At 31.5% G+C, this 23,735-nt stretch overlaps 8 protein-coding genes across 10 annotated transcripts in view; 7 read left to right on the forward strand and 1 right to left on the reverse strand.

Moving 5' to 3' along the window:
• The window catches only part of LOC105181748 (PHD finger protein rhinoceros), a 291,086-nt gene that overhangs the window by 141,834 nt on the left and 125,517 nt on the right, over positions 1 to 23,735 (reverse strand). The gene's annotated exons all lie outside the window — the stretch shown is intronic.
• LOC105181754 (mitochondrial amidoxime reducing component 2-like) lies at positions 42 to 2,499 on the forward strand. The gene is made up of 6 exons (XM_011138735.2): positions 42 to 214; positions 470 to 722; positions 1,033 to 1,293; positions 1,388 to 1,496; positions 1,812 to 2,014; positions 2,160 to 2,499. Exons 2-6 carry the CDS (start codon positions 499 to 501, stop codon positions 2,299 to 2,301), a joined length of 939 nt encoding a protein of 312 aa, XP_011137037.1. The 5' UTR covers positions 42 to 214; positions 470 to 498; the 3' UTR covers positions 2,302 to 2,499.
• On the forward strand, positions 2,800 to 5,828 carry LOC105181755 (uncharacterized). 2 transcript variants are annotated; one of them, XM_011138736.3, is made up of 6 exons: positions 2,800 to 2,996; positions 3,305 to 3,558; positions 3,875 to 4,135; positions 4,227 to 4,386; positions 4,847 to 5,040; positions 5,234 to 5,422. In XM_011138736.3, the coding sequence occupies exons 2-6, from the start codon at positions 3,332 to 3,334 to the stop codon at positions 5,367 to 5,369; spliced, it is 978 nt and encodes a 325-aa protein (XP_011137038.1). In that variant the 5' UTR covers positions 2,800 to 2,996; positions 3,305 to 3,331; the 3' UTR covers positions 5,370 to 5,422. The 2 variants fall into 2 exon arrangements, with proteins under 2 accessions (XP_011137038.1, XP_011137039.1); XM_011138737.2 differs by lacking the exon at positions 2,800 to 2,996 and having other exon boundaries at positions 3,325 to 3,551; positions 5,234 to 5,828.
• LOC105181756 (mitochondrial amidoxime-reducing component 1) lies at positions 6,359 to 8,654 on the forward strand. Its single transcript, XM_025300861.1, has 6 exons — positions 6,359 to 6,510; positions 6,705 to 6,934; positions 7,203 to 7,463; positions 7,553 to 7,664; positions 7,746 to 7,945; positions 8,429 to 8,654. The coding sequence occupies exons 2-6, from the start codon at positions 6,732 to 6,734 to the stop codon at positions 8,592 to 8,594; spliced, it is 942 nt and encodes a 313-aa protein (XP_025156646.1). The 5' UTR covers positions 6,359 to 6,510; positions 6,705 to 6,731; the 3' UTR covers positions 8,595 to 8,654.
• Positions 9,323 to 11,424, forward strand: LOC105181758 (mitochondrial amidoxime reducing component 2-like). The gene is made up of 5 exons (XM_011138740.3): positions 9,323 to 9,712; positions 10,060 to 10,320; positions 10,402 to 10,522; positions 10,793 to 11,001; positions 11,174 to 11,424. The coding sequence occupies exons 1-5, from the start codon at positions 9,513 to 9,515 to the stop codon at positions 11,385 to 11,387; spliced, it is 1,005 nt and encodes a 334-aa protein (XP_011137042.1). The 5' UTR covers positions 9,323 to 9,512; the 3' UTR covers positions 11,388 to 11,424.
• Positions 12,974 to 15,121, forward strand: LOC105181757 (mitochondrial amidoxime-reducing component 1-like). The gene is made up of 5 exons (XM_011138739.3): positions 12,974 to 13,337; positions 13,678 to 13,932; positions 14,014 to 14,134; positions 14,410 to 14,618; positions 14,869 to 15,121. Exons 1-5 carry the CDS (start codon positions 13,141 to 13,143, stop codon positions 15,044 to 15,046), a joined length of 960 nt encoding a protein of 319 aa, XP_011137041.2. The 5' UTR covers positions 12,974 to 13,140; the 3' UTR covers positions 15,047 to 15,121.
• Positions 15,985 to 18,730, forward strand: LOC105181759 (mitochondrial amidoxime reducing component 2-like). Its single transcript, XM_011138742.3, has 6 exons — positions 15,985 to 16,434; positions 16,685 to 16,903; positions 17,016 to 17,276; positions 17,371 to 17,491; positions 17,652 to 17,860; positions 18,377 to 18,730. Exons 1-6 carry the CDS (start codon positions 16,424 to 16,426, stop codon positions 18,522 to 18,524), a joined length of 969 nt encoding a protein of 322 aa, XP_011137044.1. The 5' UTR covers positions 15,985 to 16,423; the 3' UTR covers positions 18,525 to 18,730.
• Positions 19,967 to 22,691, forward strand: LOC105181760 (mitochondrial amidoxime reducing component 2). Its single transcript, XM_011138743.3, has 6 exons — positions 19,967 to 20,202; positions 20,566 to 20,810; positions 21,480 to 21,749; positions 21,833 to 21,953; positions 22,037 to 22,248; positions 22,496 to 22,691. Exons 2-6 carry the CDS (start codon positions 20,587 to 20,589, stop codon positions 22,671 to 22,673), a joined length of 1,005 nt encoding a protein of 334 aa, XP_011137045.1. The 5' UTR covers positions 19,967 to 20,202; positions 20,566 to 20,586; the 3' UTR covers positions 22,674 to 22,691.

Below are 23,735 nucleotides of genomic sequence, written 5' to 3' on the forward strand. Positions count from 1 at the left end.
ATTGTTCTAACGGGCGAGAACGGTTCCGCACAGAACGGTTCTAGTTTGCTCTGGAAATTTAGCTAGTTACAACGATCGCAGGATTAACTCTATCGATGATAAAGAAATAATAGCATATTAAATATTTTTAAATTATTCGACGTTGTGCTAATAAGAGGAACGCTGAAGAAAAATAACGAAACAGACCAGATTTGCGTTGATATTAATGATCCACGTAAGTAATATTTATGAACGTATAAAGTGTTCACGTGTTTCGTATACTTCGAAAAACAAAAGAGTCTCATTGAAATGTTAATTTAAAGTATTCGTTGGCAAAGTGCGTTGACATCGCGAAAGTACGTTCAATTTTTCAAAGTACGTTCAAACTGCAATTACGAGGCTTGACTTTCTATAGTGGAGTTCATGTTTTGCGTCAATACGACCTACAGTAAAACTACAGCTCTCATATGTGTTTGTGTGTGAATTTCAGGTTTTTTAATATTCGCAACTACTAGGAAGATGCATAAACTGTCTCAGTTATCGAAATATTCTTTATGGCCATCAATTTTTAGCAGCAAAAATAGAAATATTGTGCAAGAAGTACACGATCCAAATTGGCAAAAAGTTGGCGAAATTAAAAAATTATATATATATCCGATGCTCGATGGTGGTGGGGTGTATACTTCAAAAGGCAATTTTACCGACATGTCCGGAACGTCCAAGTGTTTCTCGTATCGAAATCAGTATGGCGTCTAAGAATTTATTTCTCTGATATGGCATTTCTTTTCTTAAATCTTTAATAAGTAACAATGTTTCTTGTGCAAAATCTAACATTTTATGAGATTATTTATACATGTTCACTTCAATCTGATTTGTTAATATACTTATATAAATGAGAGGATACATTCACATGCAATGTTAATATAAATGGCTCACGTCATTAATGTATCGTTTTATGTTGCTATTCAGCCGGTTAGAAATATTACGAAAAATTGAAGCCTTTACTCGGCGAACGGCTTAAAAACAATTTTTAACATTATTGTCCACTATTAGCATGTTCGTAGCGTACAACTGCAAAACCAATTGCATCATCCAACATTACGATAACTTCATGATACGCAATGTGTCAGTAAGAATTTTGGACAACAACCAGGTAATGATGATGCATTATTCAAGGCCTGATTTAACAATAAACTTAAATATTGTCATGAAATCGAGAAAAGTCATCAAATGCACCGTATCGTTATGTCATAAATTCTTATGTCAAGTGAAAGCTTTAGATTGTGGTACACAAGCCGCCACATGGATTTCCAGGTGCGCCAACATTCAACGACTCTCTTAAGTTTCGCCATAATTTTTGTCAAACTCGAGAAGCGTCAAATACTAAAAAAAAAAAAATGATTTACAGATGTCTAAATGACGAGAACGTCCGTTTAGCATATACAATGCCAAATGCTTATACGCAAGTATCCTTTTGGAAAAAGTATAACACGCATCTAAGTGACAGAAATATTACGGTACGAAAATATGTAAAGTTATAATATTCCATTAATATCCTGATTGAATATTGATTGCGCGAAGATTCGTTAAGACTTCACAATTTCCAATTTACCACTTATTTTTGATACAAATATAGTACAATTCAAGTACAATACAAAAGTTGTCTAGAAAGAAACAGAAATTAGTAAACTGTTAACAGTGTCCTTTTTATACTCCGCGATCATATTCTAATTTATCATATATTAATATTATAAATGCGGTGAAAACATATGTAATTGAAGTGAAAACATATATTAAAATATCATATCCCATAACATTTATCCTTTTCACAGATACCTTCAACACCTCTATTTACGTACTCCTTAATGCCATTTGTACCGCGCGGTCGTTTAAGCAATATGTTGATCAAAGTTATGCAGGAACATGCAAATAAGTCAAATATAATAATTAATACTAATGATCTTAACAATTTCATTGAATGGGAATGGATCAAGATCGGAAAAATAATCTTGAGGAATATCCATCCATGGAAAAGGTATATTCATCTATATATTATGGCGATATATTGGCTTTGGCAAATTTCAAGTATTTGCCAAAACTGCAAGAGAACTTCTTGTACGAGCATACATATACACGTACGAGTACGAGCATACATATACACGTGCTTCTGCCCGAATTAGATTGGAAACGAACCTCGATTGGCAAAGCATGCCCACTGACATGCAGGCAAGGCTGATACCGTTACAGTGCGAGTTATACCTTCCTGGGCAAATTCAAGCAGGTGATCCTGTGTACGTCAAGATGTCTAATAAAACGGAGTGAAAAGCATGAAGAGCACTCACTCATCATAGAATTTATTATTAAGTTATTTATATTTCATCTATCGTTTGACATTTTATTTATTTCATTGTAAATACGAAGTATCTATTATTTTTAAGATTCTATTTGTAAATTCAAAACATATATTAATCTTCATGAGATTTAGAACCGGATATTCCTAAATATATTTTATTAAATTAACATAGTTGCGCGATCAATTTTTTGGCCTCCACCGCAGAGTAGAACTTATTAGCTCCTTCTCAGGTGAGCTTGTATCTGCGAATCGATATTCACAATTTACATATTGATTATTAGCGTAAAATTATGTGCGGTATATACGCAGCACACACTTCAGATAAATTAAGAAGGCAAGCAACTAGATAAACATGCCGTTAGCGACCTATCGATCGCGTCTTCTTCGCGATGCTTAAAGGATAAACATTTCAAAAGCACATATTAACTGTATATAAATAATATAAATATAACTGGGGCGAGAAGTTTTCAACGGACGATTTTGCCAGTTTGCTGTGAAAACTTGACCGATCGGTTCGAACGATCGCAAGATTAAGACAGATCAGTACGTGATTAATTCTATCAAAGACAAGAAGAAGGGATTTCACGATATTATCAATATTGCCAGGAAAGAAAATAAAAAATAAATCAGGCTTGAAGTGATATCAGTTTGCGTTGCAAGTTGCGTGAGTAGCATTGATAAACATACAAATCGCTCTCGTGTTTCGTATATTTTCGAAAACGAAAGAAACGACGTCTCACCGGAACGCCAATTTAGGATATTCGCTATCGTGACAGTACGTTCGAATTTCCAAATTTAATTATGCGTCTCGATTTTGTATCGGAGTTGTGAGAATTCGCGCGAGGACAGCCGCGCTAAACGAGACACTAAGTAATTCGCGATGTATTATAAAACTTGTCGTAACTCGGCCAGCATAACGCAGCAAGATGTCGAGAATTAAAATTCTCGTGTACGTTTGTGTATGAATTCCAGATTATAGCGTTCATAATTACTTGCAACATGCAAGTATTGCGCCAGACATCGAAGCATCCCTTATTGCAATCAATTGTTAGCAAGAGAAGTAAAATCGACATCTCGACAATCGATTCGGATTGGTACATTGCTGGTGAAGTCTTTTATATATCTACATACCCGTTGCTCGACGGTTGTGGAAGAACTACACCGACATGCACTTTTACCGACATGCACATGATTGGGAAATTAAAGGATCTCGAATACCGTAATCAGTAAACCTGAGAATTTATTTCTTTAATTTGTAGTAATTTTTTTCTTAAATCTTCGATAAACGACGTGAGAAATATAATACATTACTGAGAGCTTAATTTTGATCCTTTAGACACGCTCACTTTTGCAAGTGTGCGTTTATATCACAAAATATATAAAAAAATAGATTAACACATTAAAGTGTTGATATAAATATCTCGTCATTAATATATTATAATACTTCATACTGATATCCAGTCGATTATGAAGATTAAGATAAACGAAATTTTTATTTCGACATTCGCCTGACAAAAATACTAATCATAACTGCACCACCAGTATGTTTGTAGTATACAACTGCAGAACCAATCGTATTATTAGAGCCACAGACAACCGTTTGGTAATCGGTTTAAAAGTAACGAATTTGGATAATTCCAAAATGCTGTTAAATTTTTATGAGAAATCTAGCATTATAATAAATTTAAATGAAATATATTGGGACAAAATCGTGATGTGCACTACATGCACGTTCTGCCACAAGCGCCATGTTGAGATGTTGTGTTGCGATTGCGGGCCAGAAGCGGCAGAATGGATTTCTGAGTTCGGTTATATTCAATAATCTTCGATGATTCGAGACATGCTTTCCGTCAACCTTAAGAACATGAAATACTAACAACCAATTTATTAACAGATGTTTAAAAGACAAGGATGCTTGCTTAGCATTTCATATGTACAATAAGTTCAAAGAAAACGTACCAGTATGGAAAATATTTCGAGAATTACGAAGCGCGCATCGAGATGAGAAGTTTTATAATATAGAACTAGATGAGAGCAATTTTGAGTATATAAAAGTTGAGTAATATAAAAATATATGTTTCATAATGCCTGATTAATATTGTAATATTATTAATTAATATTAATCGCTGAGGCTGCATGTCTTCACTTAAATCTTCGTTTAAACTTTTATCTGCCTCCTATTTATTAATCTTTGAAACAAATATATTACCACTTATATCATTCGCATATCCCCACACACGTGTATGCGTGCCACACACATACATAAATTAAAGTTAAACTTATATTAAAATCTCAATAATATATAGAGATAAGTGCACGTAATAAATAAAATTGCTAGACACAATTTTCTCGAGTGAAAAAGAGTTTAGTAAACTTAAACGTAAAGTTTACAGAGTCGTATATGTACTATATACGATCATATTTGGATTATTTATACGTTAATCATAAGTACAATAAACGAATATTAATCGAAAATATTGAAATATTAAATTTCATAATATTTATCTATTTCAGCAATGTTCGAACCCTGTATCTCACTACAAGTTAATGCCACGTCCATATCAGCAATGGATACCGTACATGTTGTGGAATAAAGATCAAACTGTACCAAATATAATGTTTGAGACTTCTCCTTTGCAAGATTCAACTGAATGGGATTTGATTATGATCGGCAACACAGTCCTGAAGAACATCAATCCTTATCCAAAGTAATTATTCATATCAGATATATTTCGCACATTGCTTGTATACATATATATATACACCCACGAAATCTGTTATTCACCGGGGCCGGCATATTTTTAACAAATTTCGAATGTTTGGAACAATTACGAGAGAACTTGCCTTCTCCCTCATAAACCTAGCAGATGTCTGTATACGTGTGTTCTCTGCTTGATTTAGATTAATAAGCAACATTGATTGGCGGAACATATCCATCGAAATGCTAACTGCGAAACTAAAATTGTTCCCGTTACATTGCAATGTGTTAATTCCTGGAACAATAGAAGTAGGCGATAAAATTTTCGTCAAAAAATAAATTGAGAAAGACTAAGTGGGACGGAAGGGATTTCTTTCACAGGATATTATTTACATTTTATTATACATTTTGTGGAATTTATTTTAGATATTAAGTGGCGATAGATTCTGACTTTTCATTCTTTAGTCTTCGTAAGCTCGACAGATATTTTAATCTTCTCGAAAATGACACGACTGGATGTAATAAAATAAATACAACAGAATCTACTGTTCTGCATCGCCGTGCAAATAAATTTATTAACCTGTGTCGGAGATGCAACTCGCGTTTGTACTCCTTCGAAAGAATTTATATCCACGGCTTGTACGACCGGAAAAGCGGTTGCGTCCGATAGCACGAATTGAATCTCAATCTTGAACATCTGATAGTTTAAACTATCGACAATAAGATACGATTGACAGCATCAATGATGAACAATTTGATTTGATTTTTTTTATTATTAATATCAAATAATAAATATACTGTGACATACTATGTGTAATAAGTATGTAATTAATCGTTAATTATTAATTCATATCCGTTACTAAAACTTTTATATTTGACGATCATCTTTTTTTTTCATCTATAGATATTTTTCATAACAATAACAAAACATCTTTCCATAATTTCCATTTTTGTTTTATTTCTTCTTACGTTCGTTTGCGGCTTTTCGATTTGTAGCACTCGAACGTAAGTCGAATGAAATTATAAAACTTTCATCACTGATAAAAAAGGTGATTATGAATTTCACGGATTTACACGAGCTCGTGCAAGATTAGAGATATATCCGCATATATTCGTCCACAAGATGCGAATATAAACACACGATGTTCTCTAGAAAAACCAAAAATACGATAAAACTGGTAAACACTCTTTCTTCTCTCTCTCTCTCTCTCTCTCTCTCTCTCTCTCTCTCTCTCTCTCTCTCTCTCTCTCTATTCTATCTATCGTTCATATCCATTACGACACATCAGATCTGTATATTTGCAAAGTAAATAACTTAGATGACATTGATCGTCAATATAAAACGAACGACCTGAACCGATAGTTTCAATTCATTAGAAAAATTTAACGAGTCGTGATAAAACAATGCGTAGGTCGTGAAAAATTGGTATACATTGGGCCATAAAGTGTCTCGTAACCGTATAATTACATACTACTAAAGGTTATATAATATTATATATTTTATATATTATAAATTTACAGAATATTATTTTTCTCTTACTGTAAGTGAATTGACGATAACTTGACTGTAAGTGAAGACGAGAATAAAAAGAACGACGTAGAGTTAAGGCCGTGCAGTAATATCGATAAAATTTCAGAAACTCAGGTTCACAATAATTATGTTAATAATTACAGGTTTTGGTATTTTTAACTATTTACAACATGATTGATAATTCCAATGCAACCAGAATGGATGTATTAGCCATGGAATTAAATAACAAAAATAAAAAATGGATCCATGTTGGTACAATAAAAAAAATATATATATATCCACTGTTGTCGTGTAAACCAATAGAGCTTACTCATTGCGAAATTGGCCGGTACAATTTAATAACAATCCAAAATGAGTTTATCTTGCGGAATAAGTAAGTACGTTGTTCAAAAAATTTCTTGCTTGATTTAAGATTCGCTTAAAGCGAATTTTCTTTCTTCAAATTTAAGTAGACGACAATATCACGCTTAATCTTATCGTATATAGCATCGTGAATTTAATATAATTATATGTACCCGTTTAATTCGACGAAAGAAAGTATTCACCTGCGGCTAATTATATTAAAAGAGAATTTGTTCCTTTGATCTGTCTTTTAATTAATTTGTACAAAAATATTGAACTTTTATTCTATATTACATCAGCATGTTCGTGATATACGATGACAGCACCAAATGTACGATTCAAGACAAGAAAGATCCCCGTCTGAATTCTCTAGAAATGATACCTATGACGGAATATAAAATCAAATTAGCAGGTGAAGGAATGCCCGATTTAGTCTTGGACATAATGGTTATCCAGAACATTTCTACACGCATTTCGGCCTTAACATCCTCCCATGATAAATTTTTAATTGGACTAAACTGCATCGACTGCGGCACAAAAGCCGCCGCGTGGATTTCCAGGTACGAACGTCCGACAAATCTTGACATTCTGCGATAATCTCCCAGTATCTCTTTTGGAAAATTCAACGTTAACGAGTCGACTTATACAGATATCTACAAAACTCTAATGCGCGTTTAGGATATAATATACCTCAGAATAAATCGTTGGAACCATTTGAGTACAAGTACAACTTTTTGAAGGAAAATAACGTAGATATTACGGTATTGAAAACAAATTATAATGTCAATTATCGAAATGTTCTACATGTCAATCAGATAACTCAGTCCAATTGTTTCCTACAGGTACCTTACGAAAATTTTCCGAGCTGCCAACTTTTGTCAGAAAACTCGCTCTCCTACGTAAACTCCCGATTGAATCACTCTGTACATACGAATGATTTTCAAGCGAATATTGTGTTTGCACCATTCCACGATACTAGTTTTACGGAATTTAAATGGGAATGGATTAATATCGGCAATGCAATCATGAAGAATGTCAAACCGTGGTTGTAATCGAAATTTTTCATTAGTTATATGTTCATACAAGAGCAAACATATATCTAACAGGGAAAAATATATATTCGGTGCTTCTCCTAATAATATATTGATTTAGATCTAAAGTCCTTTATTTGTTTAATTATTTATTTATTAATTTAATTAAATGGAATAAATAATTGCTTTTCATGAGAAACTGTAGTTTTAAAAGAATGTTTCCTCATTAGGAGAAAGACAATGTTTTCACAGTATATAAAAATATGTGTATTAATATAATATACATAAATATATTATTAGGGGACAACGAACAAACATTACTTATCTTTTAATTATTTTTTTCTCAATGCATTTATCACTCGTACCTCTTATAATCACTAATGATGCAAATGCGAATATTTTCGAGAGGTTGCAAAATATTACAATTATATATTTACTTAAGGCATATCATATCTTTTAATAAATAGTATTTTTCCATTCTTTTTTTTTTTTAGATTACATGTAGAATCGGATATACCCGTGGATATGGCATTAAACTTGATGCATTTACTTTGTGAAGTATATATTCCTGGATGCGCATTTATAAATAATATTGTGTATATTCGTGTAAATAAGAACGATTCTGAATACGAAGAAGAACATGTTCGTCTGATCCATTAATTTCTCAGTACAAGATGGTCCTCTATCGGACTGCTTGCAAAAATTTTTTTATACATGTACTCCACATAATCAATATATAATGTTATTTTAATATTATTGTATATAACACTCTATATAGGATAGTTATACATATAATTATTATATATAAAAATTATATGTGTAATAAAGATATATTCCCATTTGCATAAAACTTCTCTTCATATTTTATGCCATCTTATTTTTGTTCTTTTGTATTTAAACTTTATATGTATTATTTACACTGTAATAAAATCAATTAAAATGAATACGTCGACTGCAAATAAATATTGAGCAAACTGAAGAAATACGGATGTCATTAATTTTCCAATTTTCTCATCCTAAGATTTATTTTTCTGAAAACAAATTTTTAACAAACAAAAATTTTGTTCCAAATTTCCTCAATTTTCTCTCTTATAATTACACTTGCTCCACCAATAACAGATCTCGCGTTATATAAGATATATTTTTAATTAATTGATAACTTTATTAAGCATATAATAAATAAAGTACTTCAATTAAATGATTCTTCGTTTGCGTTTTTTAGACTTGAAACATCGAATTAAAAATCAGACAAGAGAATTATCGACATCCGATAGAACATCGATGTGAGTTGCATATCAAACTCTACAAGTTTTGGAAAGTTTGTACTTACGAACTAACGTTCTCAAATATACGTTACAAACGTCTTTATTCGTCAATAATGTTGTGATCATAGAATATAAATAGAAAGTCACGGAAGAAACACAGAAGTGAACTATCATAAACCAGTTAAATTCTTCTATTGTTAGCATCTCTCTCTTAACGTTCGAATCATAAGCGGTCGACTGCGGTTTTGAAAATTAGATTTTCATAAATCTGTGTTGAATTGCTTGTATCTCTGCGCGCGTAATTGTGTGCAACATGAATGACAGTAGCAACATTGCACCCCTCGATGAAGAGTTTAAAAACAATTATTCGTGGCTTCAAGTAGGTACAGTCACGAACGTGTCTTTAAGGCCAGTAATATCAGGCAATACAACAGAAACTGATAATTATCTATGTAAAAGTATCGGTTTGACTGGTTGGTTTGGAGTGGACAAGATGACCGAGTTACGGAAAGAGTTAGTATTCAAAAATTTATCACCTTAACTTGTGAAATTTGTCCGCGTGTGTTTTAGACAAGACGATATTATTACATTCTAATGTACATTATGTATAAACATAACGTGATTATATCTAATATATTCCAATAACTTAACAAATATATTCACAAATATATTTACTTGTAATACCGATCCACAAATAAGAGAAATATAGAGAAAAGCATTCTATAGATTGATATGTTATAATCTTTATATCAATGTTGAAATGTTATGCGACAACTGCTCAGCTGATTAGATAATGTAAAATAGAATTTCGATCACATCACACGCTGAAAGTAATATTCAATTTTCACTCAATTTATCAGCATGATCGTTATATATGACCAGGAAAACAACTGCATCCAAGAAAACGAGCCGAATATCAATCTACAAAATCTGATAATTGAAAAAGCTAACAATTTATATATATACTTCATGGCACCAGGAATGTGCAAGTTAGCTGTAGACATGTTTGATCAACTGCAAAATTTGAAAATCGTACAGTGCAAAATGTCTTTCTGCAAAAAATATGTAGTTGAGGTAAAATGCATTGATTGCGGCAATGAAGCAGCCGAATGGATATCTAAGTGAATATTTCATGATTTTATAGGGCATCCTGTGATATTCTACATTATCAATTAAAAGTATGCTAATTAGTTGATTTACAGATATCTGAATAAACCTACACTACGTTTAGCGTATGCTTTAATTGAGCCCGAAACTCCATCTTATTTTTGGCATCAGTTGAAACAGGCGTATCGATTAGAGCCAGATGAGAGGAACATTGTGGTAATCTAGTCAAGTTATAAATTAATATTTTAAATAATGTAAATTATATTGCTCAACTGTTAACTTATATGTTACGTGTTATATGTTACAAATGTTATATAAGTATAACATTTATATATTTTTACATCACGGCTGAGCGATTTCACCGGTCTCATTCACAAATCATACAAATTATACTCTCGTTTATGGTAGTGGCATAATTCGTGAAGAGATTACCATATTAAACTGTTGTATTATAAACAAATAATTTGAAATATAACATCTCTTTAGATACCTTTCAACACTATACCACGTTACACGTTGTTGTCGCACCAATCGTTAATAGAATTAAGTAAAGTATCGTCATATCATAATGATCAAAACCATTTTTCCCCCGATATCTGCTTTACGCCGCTGTCTACAATTCCTTTTATCGAGTTTGAATGGGAATGGATCATGGTCGGCAAGGCAATCATGAGGAATGTCAAACCATGGGACAGGTGAACACACAAACCCAATTAGTTTTTAATCCCCTTGTTTGCCTATCTTCAAATTTGTTAATGCAAGTCTGTAATGTTCTCAACGGATGTCAAAACAAAAATCATCAAAATTTCCCTGATAAAATATCTAATGCATTATTCATGTGTTTCTTTTTTCATGATGTAACCGAAGTTCAATACTCGATCCGAAGCAAATGCCAATGGATATGAAAATGAATTTGATGTTGTTACATTGCGAGATATATCAACCTGGAAGCGTGCGAACGGGAGATTCAGTGTACGTTAGCCAACCTCTTACAGACAATACACTCGATACAAAAGGAAAAATAGATCTAACGTTAACTAGTTCTTTAAAACATTCAATTACTACTGCAATTGCAGAATAATGTGTTAAATGCTAAATGTGGAAAAATATGTTGAACGTGCGGAATATCTTCAAGATATATTGAAATATATTCAGATATATGAAATTCTAAAAATATATTTATATATATATATTTTTTTAAATATCTTCAGAGAATCTTCTACATTTTCATTATCAATTGTCATTGACATTACTTTGATCTTAACAAAAATATGAGAATTAATATTAAAATAAATACACGTCAATTTAATCGTGTTTTAAATCGTATCAATAGAACTTATTAAACATTGAGGAAACGACGAGATAAATATAATTTAAATGGTCCATCTTTTTAATTTTTTTCTTCGTAAGTAGAAACGAGACAACAATAGAAAATTATATTCTGCACTTTTCCAACATATGCTTTTATATGTAACTGTTTATGTGTACGATTCAACATTACTAATAATAGGCGAAGATTTAATGTATTTAAGTAAATAAATTTATATTAAATAATAACTTCTGGTTAAAATCATTAATATATATATATATATATATATATAAAAGACCCACTCGCATGTCACTTAACAGGCGCAGTATACATTGTATTATCATACATAATATTAAATAAATATAAAATTTCAATTCCATTTACGTGAGAAAGAATGAGAGCATGAGAAAGAGAGAGAGAGAGAGAGAGAGAGAGAGAGAGAGAGAGAGAGAGAGAGAGAGAGATTGTTTCTTTATATTTGTTATAACTTCTGTCTTCTCTGTTTATCATTCTTTTTGTATTCTCTTTATGTCGTTCTCATTATGTTTGTGAACATATATACAGTGTAGAACATATATATATGTATACAGTATATTTATAATATTATTATATATAACATCCTATATAGAATAATTATATATTGTATAAAATATTATTATATAGAATAATTATATATATAATTATTATATATAATAACTATATTAATTATTATATATAATTATATAATAATTATATGTGTAGGAAAGAGATATTCCCATTTGGATAAAGCTTCTGTTCATATTTTATCCCATTTTATTTTTGTATTTAAACTTTATATATATTATTTACATTGTAATAAATAAATCAATTAAAATATGTACGTCGACTGCAAATAGATGTTGAGAAAACTGAAGAAACAAAGACACGGATATTATCAGTTTTCCAAATTTCTCTTCCCAATATTTAATTTTCTGAAAATAAATTTTTAACGAAAAAAATTTTGCTTTATGTTCCCTCAACTTTCTTATAATTTTATATAAAATTACACTTGCTCTGTCTCCATCAATAACGTATCGCATTATATAACAGATATAATATTTTAAATTAATTGATAACTTTATCAAGCATATAATAAAAAAGTTACTGTCTTGAATTCAATGATTCTTCATTTGCACTTCTTCGACTTGAAACACAAATTCGAATCACAAATCAGATAAGAGAATGATTAACGTCTAATAGAATATCGATGTGAGTTGAATATTAAACTTTACAAGATTAGACAAGTCTATATTTACAAACTAACGTCTTCAAATATACATTACAAATATCTTTATTCGCCAATAACGTTATGATCATGATCATGGAATATAAATAGAAAGCCGCGGAAGAAACATAATGAAATACTACAAACCAGTTAAATTCTTCTATTGTTAGCGTCTGTCCCTTATCGTTCGAATCATAAGCGGACAATTGCGGTTTTAAAAATTAAATTTTCATAAATTTATATTGAATTATTTGTATCTTTGCGTGTGTGATTACGTGCAACATGAAAGACAGTAGCAACATTACACCTCTCGATGAAGACTTTAAAAATAATTATTTATGGTCCCACGTAGGTACAGTCACGGACGTGTATTTAAGGCCATTATCAGGCAATATAACAAAAGCAAACAATTATCTATGTAACAGTACTGGTTTGACTGGTTGGTCTAAAGAGGACAAAACAGACAATTTACGAAAAGAGTTAGTATTCAAAATTTATCATCTTAACTTGCGAAATTTGTTTACATGTGATTTAGAAAAGACAATATTATTACATTCTAATTACATTATGTATAAACATAATGTAATTATATCTAATTATTAACAAATATGTTCATAAATATATTTACTTATAATACTGATCACAAATAACAGAAGTATAGAAAAAAGAATTTTGTAAATTGATAATGTTATCAACTTTATATCAGTGTTGAAATATTACGCGATAACTGCTGAGCTAATTAGATAATATAAACGACAAATGGAATTTCGATCATACCGAATGCTGAAAATAATATTCAATTTTCACTCAATTTATCAGTACGATCGTCATATATGACCAGGAAAACAACATCATCCAAGAGAATGAGCTAAATTTCGAACTACAAGATATAATAATTAGAAGATCTCAGATTTTCAACCTACACTTCGCGGCACCAGAATCGGACAACTTGATGATAAGTTGTCCACCGCCAGCATGGAAATTCATAAGCTGCAAAATGTCCTTCTGCAAAAAATATATGGTTGAGGTAATGTGCATTGATTGCGGCGATGTGGCAGCCGATTGGATATCTACGTGAGTATTTCATGATTTTATAGAGCATCCTGTGATATTCCACATTATCACTGAAAAGTGTGCTAATTAGTTGATTTACAGATACCTGAATAAACCTACACTACGTTTAGCGTATGCTTTAACTGAGTCCGAAACTGCAGGTTACTTCTGGCATCAGTTGAAACAGACGTATCGATTAGAGCCAGATGAGAGGAACATTGTGGTAATCTAGTCAAGTTATAAATTAATATTTTAAATAATGTAAATTATATTGCTCAACTGTTAACTTATATGTTACGTGTTATATGTTACAAATGTTATATAAATATAACATTTATATATTTTTACATCACGGCTGAGCGATTTCACCGGTCTCATTTACAAATCATACAAATTATACTCTCGTTTATAGTAGTGGCATAATTCGTGAAGGGATTAAACTGTTATATTACACTGTTGTATTATAAACAAATAATTCGAAATATAACATCTCTTTAGATACCTTTCAACACTATACCACGTTACACGTTGTTGTCGCACCAATCGTTAACAGAGTTAAATAAAGTATCGGCATATCATATTGATCAAAACCATTTTTCCTCCGATATCTATTTTACGCCATTGTCTACAATTCCTTTTATCGAGTTTGAGTGGGAATGGATCATGGTCGGCGAGGCAATCATGAAGAATGTCAAACCATGGGACAGGTAAACACACGAACGCAATTAGCATTTTAATCCTTTCGTTTGCCCATCTTCAAATTTGTTAGTGCAAGTCTGTAATGTTCTCAACGGACGTCAAAACGAAAATCATCAGAATTTCCCTAATAATAATATCTAATGTAAAATAAAAATAAATATAATAAAGTAATGTAAAAATAAAATAATAATATCTAATCTAAAATAAAAATATCTAATGCATTATTCACGTATTTCTTTTTTTATGATGTAACCGCAGTTCGATACTCGATCCGCAGCAAATGCCAGCGGATATGAAAATGAATTTGATGTTATTACATTGCGAGCTATATCAATCCGGAACCGTGCGAATGGGCGATTCAGTGTACATTAGTCAATCTCTCATGAAAAATACACACAATACAAGAAAAAAAGTGGACCTGTGCAGCATTCTTTAAAACATTCAATTACTACTGCGATTGTAAAATAATGGGGTTTAAATGTGCAAAAATATGTTGGACATGCAGAATGTCTTCAAGATATACTGAAATATATTCATATATATAATATTCTAAAAATATATATATATGTTGTTTCAAAATATCCTCAAAGAATCTTCTACATTTTCATTGTCAAGTACTTCGACCATAACAGAAATATGAGAATTAATATTAAAATAAATATATTAATATTAAAATAAACGTCAATATATTTTAAATTGTTTCAATGGGACTTATTGAACATTTAAAAAACGACCAGATAAATGCAATGTAAATGGTCCATCTTTTTAACTTTTTTCTTCGTAAGTAGAAACAAGACAACAGTAGAAAATTATATTCTGCACTTTTCCAACATATATTTTTGGAACTGTTTACGTGTACAATTTTATATTACTAATAATAAGCGAAGATTTAATGTGCTCGATTTAATAAATTTTTATTAAATAATATTTATATTATTATATACATTTATATTATTATTATTATATATTAAATAATATTTTTATTAAATAATAACTTCTTGTTAAAATCATTAATATATATATAAGACCCACTCGCACGTCACTTAACAGGCGCAGTATACATTGTATTATCATACATAATATTAAATAAATACAAAATTTCAATTCCATTTACGTGAGAAAGAATGAGAGCATGAGAAAGAGAGAGAAAGAGAAAGAGAAAGAGAGAGAGAGAGAGAGAGAGAGAGAGAGAGAGAGAGAGAGGGAGAGAGATTATTTTTTTATATTTGTTATAACTTCTGTATTTGTCATTCTTTTTGTATTCTCTTTATATCGTTCTTGTTATCTTTGTGAATATATATATATATATATATATTTCCGATTATAATAACAAGATATCGTTACATAGATCGTTGCTTTATTTCACATTACGTCCACACGCAATCGTTCGCAAAATATACATAGAGTGTGCTTCAGAAAAACCGAAAATACGACAAACCTGATAAACACGAAGTCCGATCGATCGTTCGCGTCCGTCTCCCGGTACTCACAATCTGAGTTCTTCGAATGTTAACGGTTTCTTAAAATATAATTCGTTTTATACGACCGACGATCGATGTGTACCGGCGGCTTTATTTCATTAGGAGAATCAATTGTAAAGACTGGGAAAAATCTACGTGCGGTAATCATCATTAACAATCGAAAAAGAACTGTTTATATAAAAACAGTTTATATAACAGCTATATAAACACTTTGTATATAATGGCTCAGATTTAGTGTATCTCACAGTGTTGGCCACGGTCAATGTAAGCGAACAAATTAGAACAGAGAGAGAGAATGATATAATCCGTGACACTCATGAAAAATTGCATAGATGCAAATTACGTAAGTAACCTTCTTTGTCGATTACTCATTCTAGCATTTCTCCTCCTGCGCGAAGCAAACGAAAATCTTCGTTATCGCAAAAGAATCGAGAATTCTTAAATCAACCTTCGTAGTCGGATCGTCGTTTGCAAGTCGATGGCAAGTTCTATCATAATACGCTCGCGAGACAACAGCACGATGGGATTCATATTTAAGACTTTTTTGAAATTCCGACGACTCGTGTTCTCAAGAAATGCATTCCCGATTGCAGCTTTGACGACGAGATGTACAAGACACAGATATTAAGTAACAGATACCAGTCACTTTCCACAGAATTAGCTGATTGCACCAAAAAATGGGTTCAAGTTGGTAGAGTGAGGAACATGTGCTTGTATCCAATGTTTGCGGGCAAGGCAATGGATTTACCTGTCTGTCAATTTGACTTGTGCGGACTGAGTGCGATAAATAATAATTGTCAGATTCAGAATCAGTAAGTGTCGGGCCGGAGAATATTCCTCTTCGACCTGAAATTCGCATTAAGATTTCGCTCGATGTATTATCCGGCGGAAATAATATTAAATTTTCATTTCGCATTGTGTCAGCATGTTCATAATATACAATCAGAAGACCAAACATAAGTACGAGGAGACCTGCAACCCTGTTTTGAGCACACTAGAAATAATACCTATGAGCAATCACATAATGCTATTAAAGGCCAGCGGCATGCACGAGTTGATCTTGGACCTGATGAAAATCCAGGAGAGCTTCCAAATCATTCCGTACTACGAATCGCTCAATCATAAACATCTAGTGGAACTACGCTGCCTCGATTGCGGTAAAGAGGCCGCCGAATGGGTCTCTAGGTATGTACATTTGAGAATAATTTGGACGGAAATTTTGGAAATATAGTTTCTATCATTTGCTGGGAGGGCTCAATAATGATAAACCGGTCCACAGGTGTCTAGACAAGCCAGATTTACGTTTAGGATTTAACAAGCCAGGCTCAATGATGAGAGAGTTATATTGGAATCAGTTCGGCCAACTATACTCGCTCAACGGCAAGGATCGAGAATCCATGGTGGCGTAATGAAATTATAACGTTCATTTATATCATATAGTATTAATAGCTAATCTGAAGCATCGATATTGCTGATTACTTCCGATTGGATGTACTGCACTTCGCGATATTATCACGATACTAAAATGTATCTTAATCACGGAATAATTATTCTCCTCAGGTATGTTACGCGGAATTACCGAACTGTACATTGGTCTCGGAGAGATCGCACACCATCATAAACGAAAAATTATCACAATTTATACATATGCGGCAATTTATCCCGAATATTATCGTTACGCCGTATAGAAGTTCTCCCTTTTTCGAGATTAATTGGGAGTGGATCAAAATTGGCGATGCAGTCATAAGGAATATCAATCCATGGGGAAGGTGCGCATTCATCATAAATCTCTTGTAATTTTGTATTCTAAGAAAAAAAATATCTAAGAAATAAATAATATTTAGTCGGTGGATAATATATATATTTAAATTTAAATTCGTTAAATAAAATAAACAATTGCTTTCATGAAGAATTATAGATTTAAGGAAATGCGTATTTTCTTACTAAAAAAAATGTACTCTCGTAAAATTATATATATTAGTATAAGTAAATCTCTTATAATTAAATAAATTTTTAACTTTCTTTTGTCAAGTGAGCAGATATACATTTTCTTAAGATCGTAGCTTCTCTCATGGAAGCAATTGTTTATTCCATTTAAATGAGAAAATTTATGTCTAAATAATTATATTATCACTATACACCGTATCAATATTTGTTATTTCTCAGGTATTTTTAATATCTCTTACGACTGGTCGCGAAGCGTTAAAACCAGGCTAGGAGACAGCACACATTTCTTTTCTAATTCTTTTCTTTTTCTTAACAAATTATACTTTTTTTACATTTAGATATTCGGATATTGAACCGAAGAATTTACCTATAGACTTGGTTATACAATTAATGACGTTAACTTGCAACGTGTATCTTCCGGGAGAAATGCGAATAGGCAATACCGTGTATATCCGCGTTAATGACGATTCGAATGAAATTGATTAGCAAAGAGCAATATAATAAGTACGATTTGCCAGTTTCTCAATGCGAGACCCAATGGTTGACAGTCAACCCAAAAAGCTGATGATTTTATGTAAAATCATAAGTTGATTAATAAATTAAAAAAAAATGAGTAGAGTGTTCATGTAATCTTCGAGGAAACCGCTTTAAAAAGTGACCAGAAATTAATAATAAATAATTTAAACTGATAATATTTGTACAGTTGCATATCCTAATATTACCCCATGTTAATAATATAAAAGTCTAATAAAAACGAAGATAAGTTTGCACAATTTCACGTCTACGAAATAGTACTCGTATATTTGCAAATAATTGTTCTTTCGTATAATAAAAATAAATATTCAGCCAATGGACTTATCCATAGAAATGAGATCGGCGTTAGACTTATTGTATTGTGAATTGTATGTTCCTGGAAATGTAAAAGTAAATGACACCGTGTGCATTCATATCTCTTAAAAAAATTGGCGTATGTATGAATATATAAATTCATACAGCTGATAAACGCAGTACTACTAATACATAGTTCATGCGACAGAGAGGATACGCGATTTATAAAAGTTATACGATCTATTGAAATAGCCGTTTATTTATATAAATTCCCGGTCAGAGAAACGGTGATTTCATCGCGCAAAATTAACAGAGAAACATCAGAATATCTTCTATGCGTGATATTGGCTGCAAATATTATGACTTACTGAGAATCCAAAATTATCTTCTTAATCTTTCTGAATTATATAGATGCAACAAATTCCACAACATATTCACACCATATTTTTGGTTGAATGAAATATTAAAGACGAATACAATAACTTATAAGTTATCTGTTGGCTATTTCTATATTATAAATGTCAGTAATATGCTAATAAATAATCATTACACACATTTCTATTGGATTTCTCATTGTATCCGACAAACAAATAAAATCGCTATCAAATACAAATTAAAACGCGAGAATAAAGGTTATTCGAGGGACCGGAAATTATTTGATGATTTTAATTCGCCGCAAGAAATCGATCGAGCATGAAATCCAGGAAGGCCAGTGATTGAACGTTCCGAAGAAGCAATATTTGTAGGAAGGATCAAGTACTGTTAGTTGCAAGTGAAGTAAGACTATAAATTAAAGAACAAAACAATTTATAAGAATATTAACGATGAGATTGTTATAATGGATTGCAGTTGTTTTCCATTTGTTGCATATTTAATATATTCTTGAAACAATAGTCAACATTCCATTGAATATTTAATATTTGACGATGTTCGAGGAATCATTTCTCCGTAAAATGTACACAAGAAACTGTAGAAGAATCATAGCGAAACAATGTAAGAAAAGTAAACAGTTTACCGTTTATTGATTTTGCTTTTTTTCATGACATTCAGATAATATAAACATTATATGTAAATAATTTGAGAAAATAAAAATCGTCATTAAATATGAGTGGCGCGCGCATCAAGTGAAAATAAAGTGCCGACGTGGTATAACAGTTTCAATTTATCGTGGAAATTCGATCAAGCATAAGCACATCGGGGAAAATCCGTGAATTAAACATTTTCGTAAACAAAGAGGAAGCAACGCCGTAACAGATATTGAATAACGTTATTTAAACTGCGAATAAAGTCATTGTCATAAATAAAAAGCAAAACGATTGATATATTAATATTAACGGTAAGAATTGTATTACTGATTTGTCATTGTTTCTTATTTATTGCTCTCACGCGTATGTTCTTCTGGAACAATCAATCAAATTCAACGTTTCACTGAATATGAATTTATACTAATTAATTGTTAGCAACCAAGAAAATATATATTAAAATTGCTTATATTAAACCATATATTGCTAGTGATTGTAAAATGCGTATTTGAATAAAATTTTATTACTTATATGGGATAACGTTCCGCAAGGACGAAGCAACGCGGAGTGGTTTACGATTCGGTAAAGGTCGAAAAATAAACAATACATCATAAAAAAGAATCCAGATCCCGAAGAATAAGAATAAGTTTTCAACAAACGTGTCTTCGTGATTTCAGATTTTAATTTCGCAATTAGCCATGGAGAAGAATACACTTGAGCCGGGAGACGAATTGTTGACCAAGATTGATCGGAAATGTATCATATACAGACACTTATCGAAACCAACATGGTTCAAAATCGGTAGAGTAGAATCTTTGTATATGTATCCACTGAAAGGAGCCAACGGAATGAGCATGAAGAAATGTCAATTTTCCTTTAAAGGCCCTATAGGATTCAGTGATACTTTCCAATATCGAAACAAGTCAGTATAATGTTAAAAAATTAACTGTCTTAATTTACGATCGATTTTGCTGCAGACTCAAATGACAATTAGTGTTACCGAGGTTGTAATGTAACAGTGCACATATAACGTAATCAATCAAACTTATCTTTATTCGCATTAATTTATACTTTATTAATTTATACTTTCTGACTTTTACTCCTTCTTACAGATTTTACGAAGGAAAACAAAAAAAAATAACTTTACATATCCATAATTAGAGTAATTTAAATTTTTTATTTAATTAATCAAATTATTTAATTGTCAAAATGTGTTACAGCAAGAGGATTATTTAACTATATATTATTAATTCATAATAAAATATATTACTATAATTAATAAATAAAATAATCAAATTATTTCACAGTAAACACCAACCGTCAGTAACATTAATTCAATATTACAATTTTTCACCCAGTAATGTAAATATAATATACGTGATATACAGTAGTCACATTGTTCACAATGAAGAATTATAACATTTGTATAATGTTACCGTAAGTCGATGTTTACTGCGTTTATTATTATTACCAATAATAATATCACTTAGATAATAATATATTATTTATAATATATTATTTAACGCACATTTGTCAAAGAACTCTCGTTATACAACCTGCCGGATATAATATTCAACTCTTACTTTATCAGTATGTTCGTGATATATAACGAGGATACCAAATGCGTGGAAAATCTCCATCTAGAAAATATGAATTACTCTTTGTCGGCTCTGAGAATAGAGTCTATCAATAAATCCATGATGATATTGAAAGGTATAGGAATGTTAGATTTAGTCTTGGACATAGATAATATCAGAAGAAATGGAGATATCATCACGTGCAGCACATCACTCTACATGAAATTCATAGTAAATCTGAAGTGTATCGACTGCGGCGTAGAAGCCGCCGAATGGATCTCCAGGTATGTGTGTTTGACAGGCATTAATGTTTGCGCGCGAAATTTCATCGTCGAGGAACACTAAGCCCTGACGCAGCGACTTGTAGATACCTCAACAGACCAAACATCCGTTTAGCGTACACTGAAGCCGACGCACACGTGAAGCAAACATTTTGGGAATGTTTGGCCAAGACGTACGAAACAATAAGGGATGACAGAGATCTTACGGTATTGAAATTTTCCGGGTGAAGATTTGAAATGGAAATATCACATTTCACTTAGATATGACTCGATGCGTCTCATCTCAACAGATATCTTCTGCGAGTGTACCGACTTACACGTTAATATCCAACAAGATGCTACACGAGTGGAACAGCAAGTACGACGGATGTCCTAAAACAATCGAGGAATTTCAACCGAATATCGTCATTTGGTGGACTTCCCCATGCATTCTTCAAGAGATCGAGTGGGAGTGGATCAAGATAGGTGATGCGATTATCAGGAATATCATACCGTGGTCGAGGTAAATTAAATCGCAATTGCGTCAATAGTATACTTGACGCAATGTTCTTCACCCTTGACTCTCTTATCGGTACACGTCCCGTTCTTAATTCCTTTTTCTTTTTCTATTTCTGCACTGCAAATCTTCGCGACGATTACGAAATAAGATAATGTTCCTCTCGTTCCCTTTCAATAAGATATCGTGAAATATATTTTGATTTATTAATATTCAAGCGCTCTCTTTTCTCTTTTCTTCTTTGTCTTTCTAGACAGTGTACAAAGATGCATCCGCGGAACATACCCATGGACATGACATTAGATATGTATTTATTACATTGCGAACTATACATTCCGGCGGAGGTACACGTAAACGACAACGTGTATGTGCATATCCCTATGAAAAACTACAAACACCTAGACACTGACAATCTAGATAATATGGAGTGAAGAGTTCTCATGCGATTTATTAATTGCTTTTATAAAAACTAACTTTCCATATTCATATCCAATTCCAAGCAGAAAAGCGATGCATTAATATGGTTAATTGGAAAAGCAAGAATATTTTTCATGATTTCATTCGCAAATAATACAGTTTTTAAAATTAATATTGCAATACTGTTTTAATATTAATTGCAATACTGTCTAGCACACTTTCACAATTTTATACGCTTCAATTATACTGCGACAAGTCTCGCGATGCATTTACGCATAAAGTTTTAAATAAAGCAATAAAAATAAGTATAAATAATAATTGTAATTTATTGTATTTATTGTATTTATTTAATTATGTATATATATATATCAATATCAAAGATCTTTAAATTAATAATTGCTTTGCAAAGAATAAAAATATGCGATTTAATATTATTGCATTGTTAATTACTTCAACTGTTGTCATACGACTTGTTTTATATATATATATATATATATATATACACATATAAAACAAATATATATACAAAACAAATATATTGAATATATATATATATATATATATTGGTATATATACATTTCTTTTATATAAATCAATTTTCTATATTCATATATATTTCCAATCAGAAACGTGATCAGAACGTGATTAATCGATATGGTAAAGTTAATTTAAAAAGGTAAGAACATTATCCATTTGCGTCACTTGGTCCGTAATGTTAGTTATTGTTTATATTAGTTGCTTCAATTGTTATAATTATTAATTTTGCTAATGTATATTATAATATTATATTATATCGTGTACATTGTTATATTAGTTGTCATATAATTAGTTATGAGTTACATCATGTTATGTGTTAACAACAGTTACAAGTTTATTGTTTATAATGTTTATAATAGTTTGTCAATGCGGCTCCTCCTACTTTGCGACTTTTGCAATCTCTTTTCTGCCGCTCTCCTCTTTCCCCCACGAAAACAGATACATTGTGTCCACATGGAGATCCATGTGGTTTTGTAGTTCCACGTGTATCCATGTGAAACGCAACGTGCATTTTTGTGGGGTTTCCCGTTCCTTTCACT

The sequence above is a fragment of the Harpegnathos saltator genome, unplaced genomic scaffold (genome assembly GCF_003227715.2).
Source record: "Harpegnathos saltator strain DR-91 unplaced genomic scaffold, Hsal_v8.6 scaffold39, whole genome shotgun sequence".
NCBI classification, from domain to species: Eukaryota; Metazoa; Arthropoda; class Insecta; order Hymenoptera; family Formicidae; genus Harpegnathos; species Harpegnathos saltator.

Excerpts from the sequence above, each read along its gene's own strand:
- LOC105181755 (XM_011138736.3), top strand. The coding sequence starts at position 3,332 with ATGCAAGTATTGCGCCAGACATCGAAGCATCCCTTATTGCAATCAATT. Across the intron at positions 4,136-4,226 it reads GCGGCAGAATGGATTTCTGA|ATGTTTAAAAGACAAGGATG; the intron begins GTTCGGTTATAT and ends ATTTATTAACAG. Across the intron at positions 5,041-5,233 it reads AACATCAATCCTTATCCAAA|ATTAATAAGCAACATTGATT; the intron begins GTAATTATTCAT and ends TGCTTGATTTAG.
- LOC105181758 (XM_011138740.3), top strand. The coding sequence starts at position 9,513 with ATGAATGACAGTAGCAACATTGCACCCCTCGATGAAGAGTTTAAAAAC. Across the intron at positions 9,713-10,059 it reads ATGACCGAGTTACGGAAAGA|CATGATCGTTATATATGACC; the intron begins GTTAGTATTCAA and ends TCAATTTATCAG. Across the intron at positions 10,321-10,401 it reads GCAGCCGAATGGATATCTAA|ATATCTGAATAAACCTACAC; the intron begins GTGAATATTTCA and ends GTTGATTTACAG.
- LOC105181756 (XM_025300861.1), top strand. The coding sequence starts at position 6,732 with ATGATTGATAATTCCAATGCAACCAGAATGGATGTATTAGCCATGGAA. Across the intron at positions 6,935-7,202 it reads GAGTTTATCTTGCGGAATAA|CATGTTCGTGATATACGATG; the intron begins GTAAGTACGTTG and ends ATATTACATCAG. Across the intron at positions 7,665-7,745 it reads AAAATAACGTAGATATTACG|GTACCTTACGAAAATTTTCC; the intron begins GTATTGAAAACA and ends TGTTTCCTACAG.
- LOC105181760 (XM_011138743.3), top strand. The coding sequence starts at position 20,587 with ATGGAGAAGAATACACTTGAGCCGGGAGACGAATTGTTGACCAAGATT. Across the intron at positions 20,811-21,479 it reads ACTTTCCAATATCGAAACAA|TATGTTCGTGATATATAACG; the intron begins GTCAGTATAATG and ends TTACTTTATCAG. Across the intron at positions 21,954-22,036 it reads GGGATGACAGAGATCTTACG|ATATCTTCTGCGAGTGTACC; the intron begins GTATTGAAATTT and ends TCATCTCAACAG.
- LOC105181757 (XM_011138739.3), top strand. The coding sequence starts at position 13,141 with ATGAAAGACAGTAGCAACATTACACCTCTCGATGAAGACTTTAAAAAT. Across the intron at positions 13,933-14,013 it reads GCAGCCGATTGGATATCTAC|ATACCTGAATAAACCTACAC; the intron begins GTGAGTATTTCA and ends GTTGATTTACAG. Across the intron at positions 14,619-14,868 it reads AATGTCAAACCATGGGACAG|TTCGATACTCGATCCGCAGC; the intron begins GTAAACACACGA and ends ATGTAACCGCAG.
- LOC105181759 (XM_011138742.3), top strand. Across the intron at positions 16,904-17,015 it reads AATTGTCAGATTCAGAATCA|CATGTTCATAATATACAATC; the intron begins GTAAGTGTCGGG and ends GCATTGTGTCAG. Across the intron at positions 17,861-18,376 it reads AATATCAATCCATGGGGAAG|ATATTCGGATATTGAACCGA; the intron begins GTGCGCATTCAT and ends TTTTACATTTAG.
- LOC105181754 (XM_011138735.2), top strand. The coding sequence starts at position 499 with ATGCATAAACTGTCTCAGTTATCGAAATATTCTTTATGGCCATCAATT. Across the intron at positions 1,497-1,811 it reads TAAGTGACAGAAATATTACG|ATACCTTCAACACCTCTATT; the intron begins GTACGAAAATAT and ends TCCTTTTCACAG. Across the intron at positions 2,015-2,159 it reads AATATCCATCCATGGAAAAG|ATTGGAAACGAACCTCGATT; the intron begins GTATATTCATCT and ends TGCCCGAATTAG.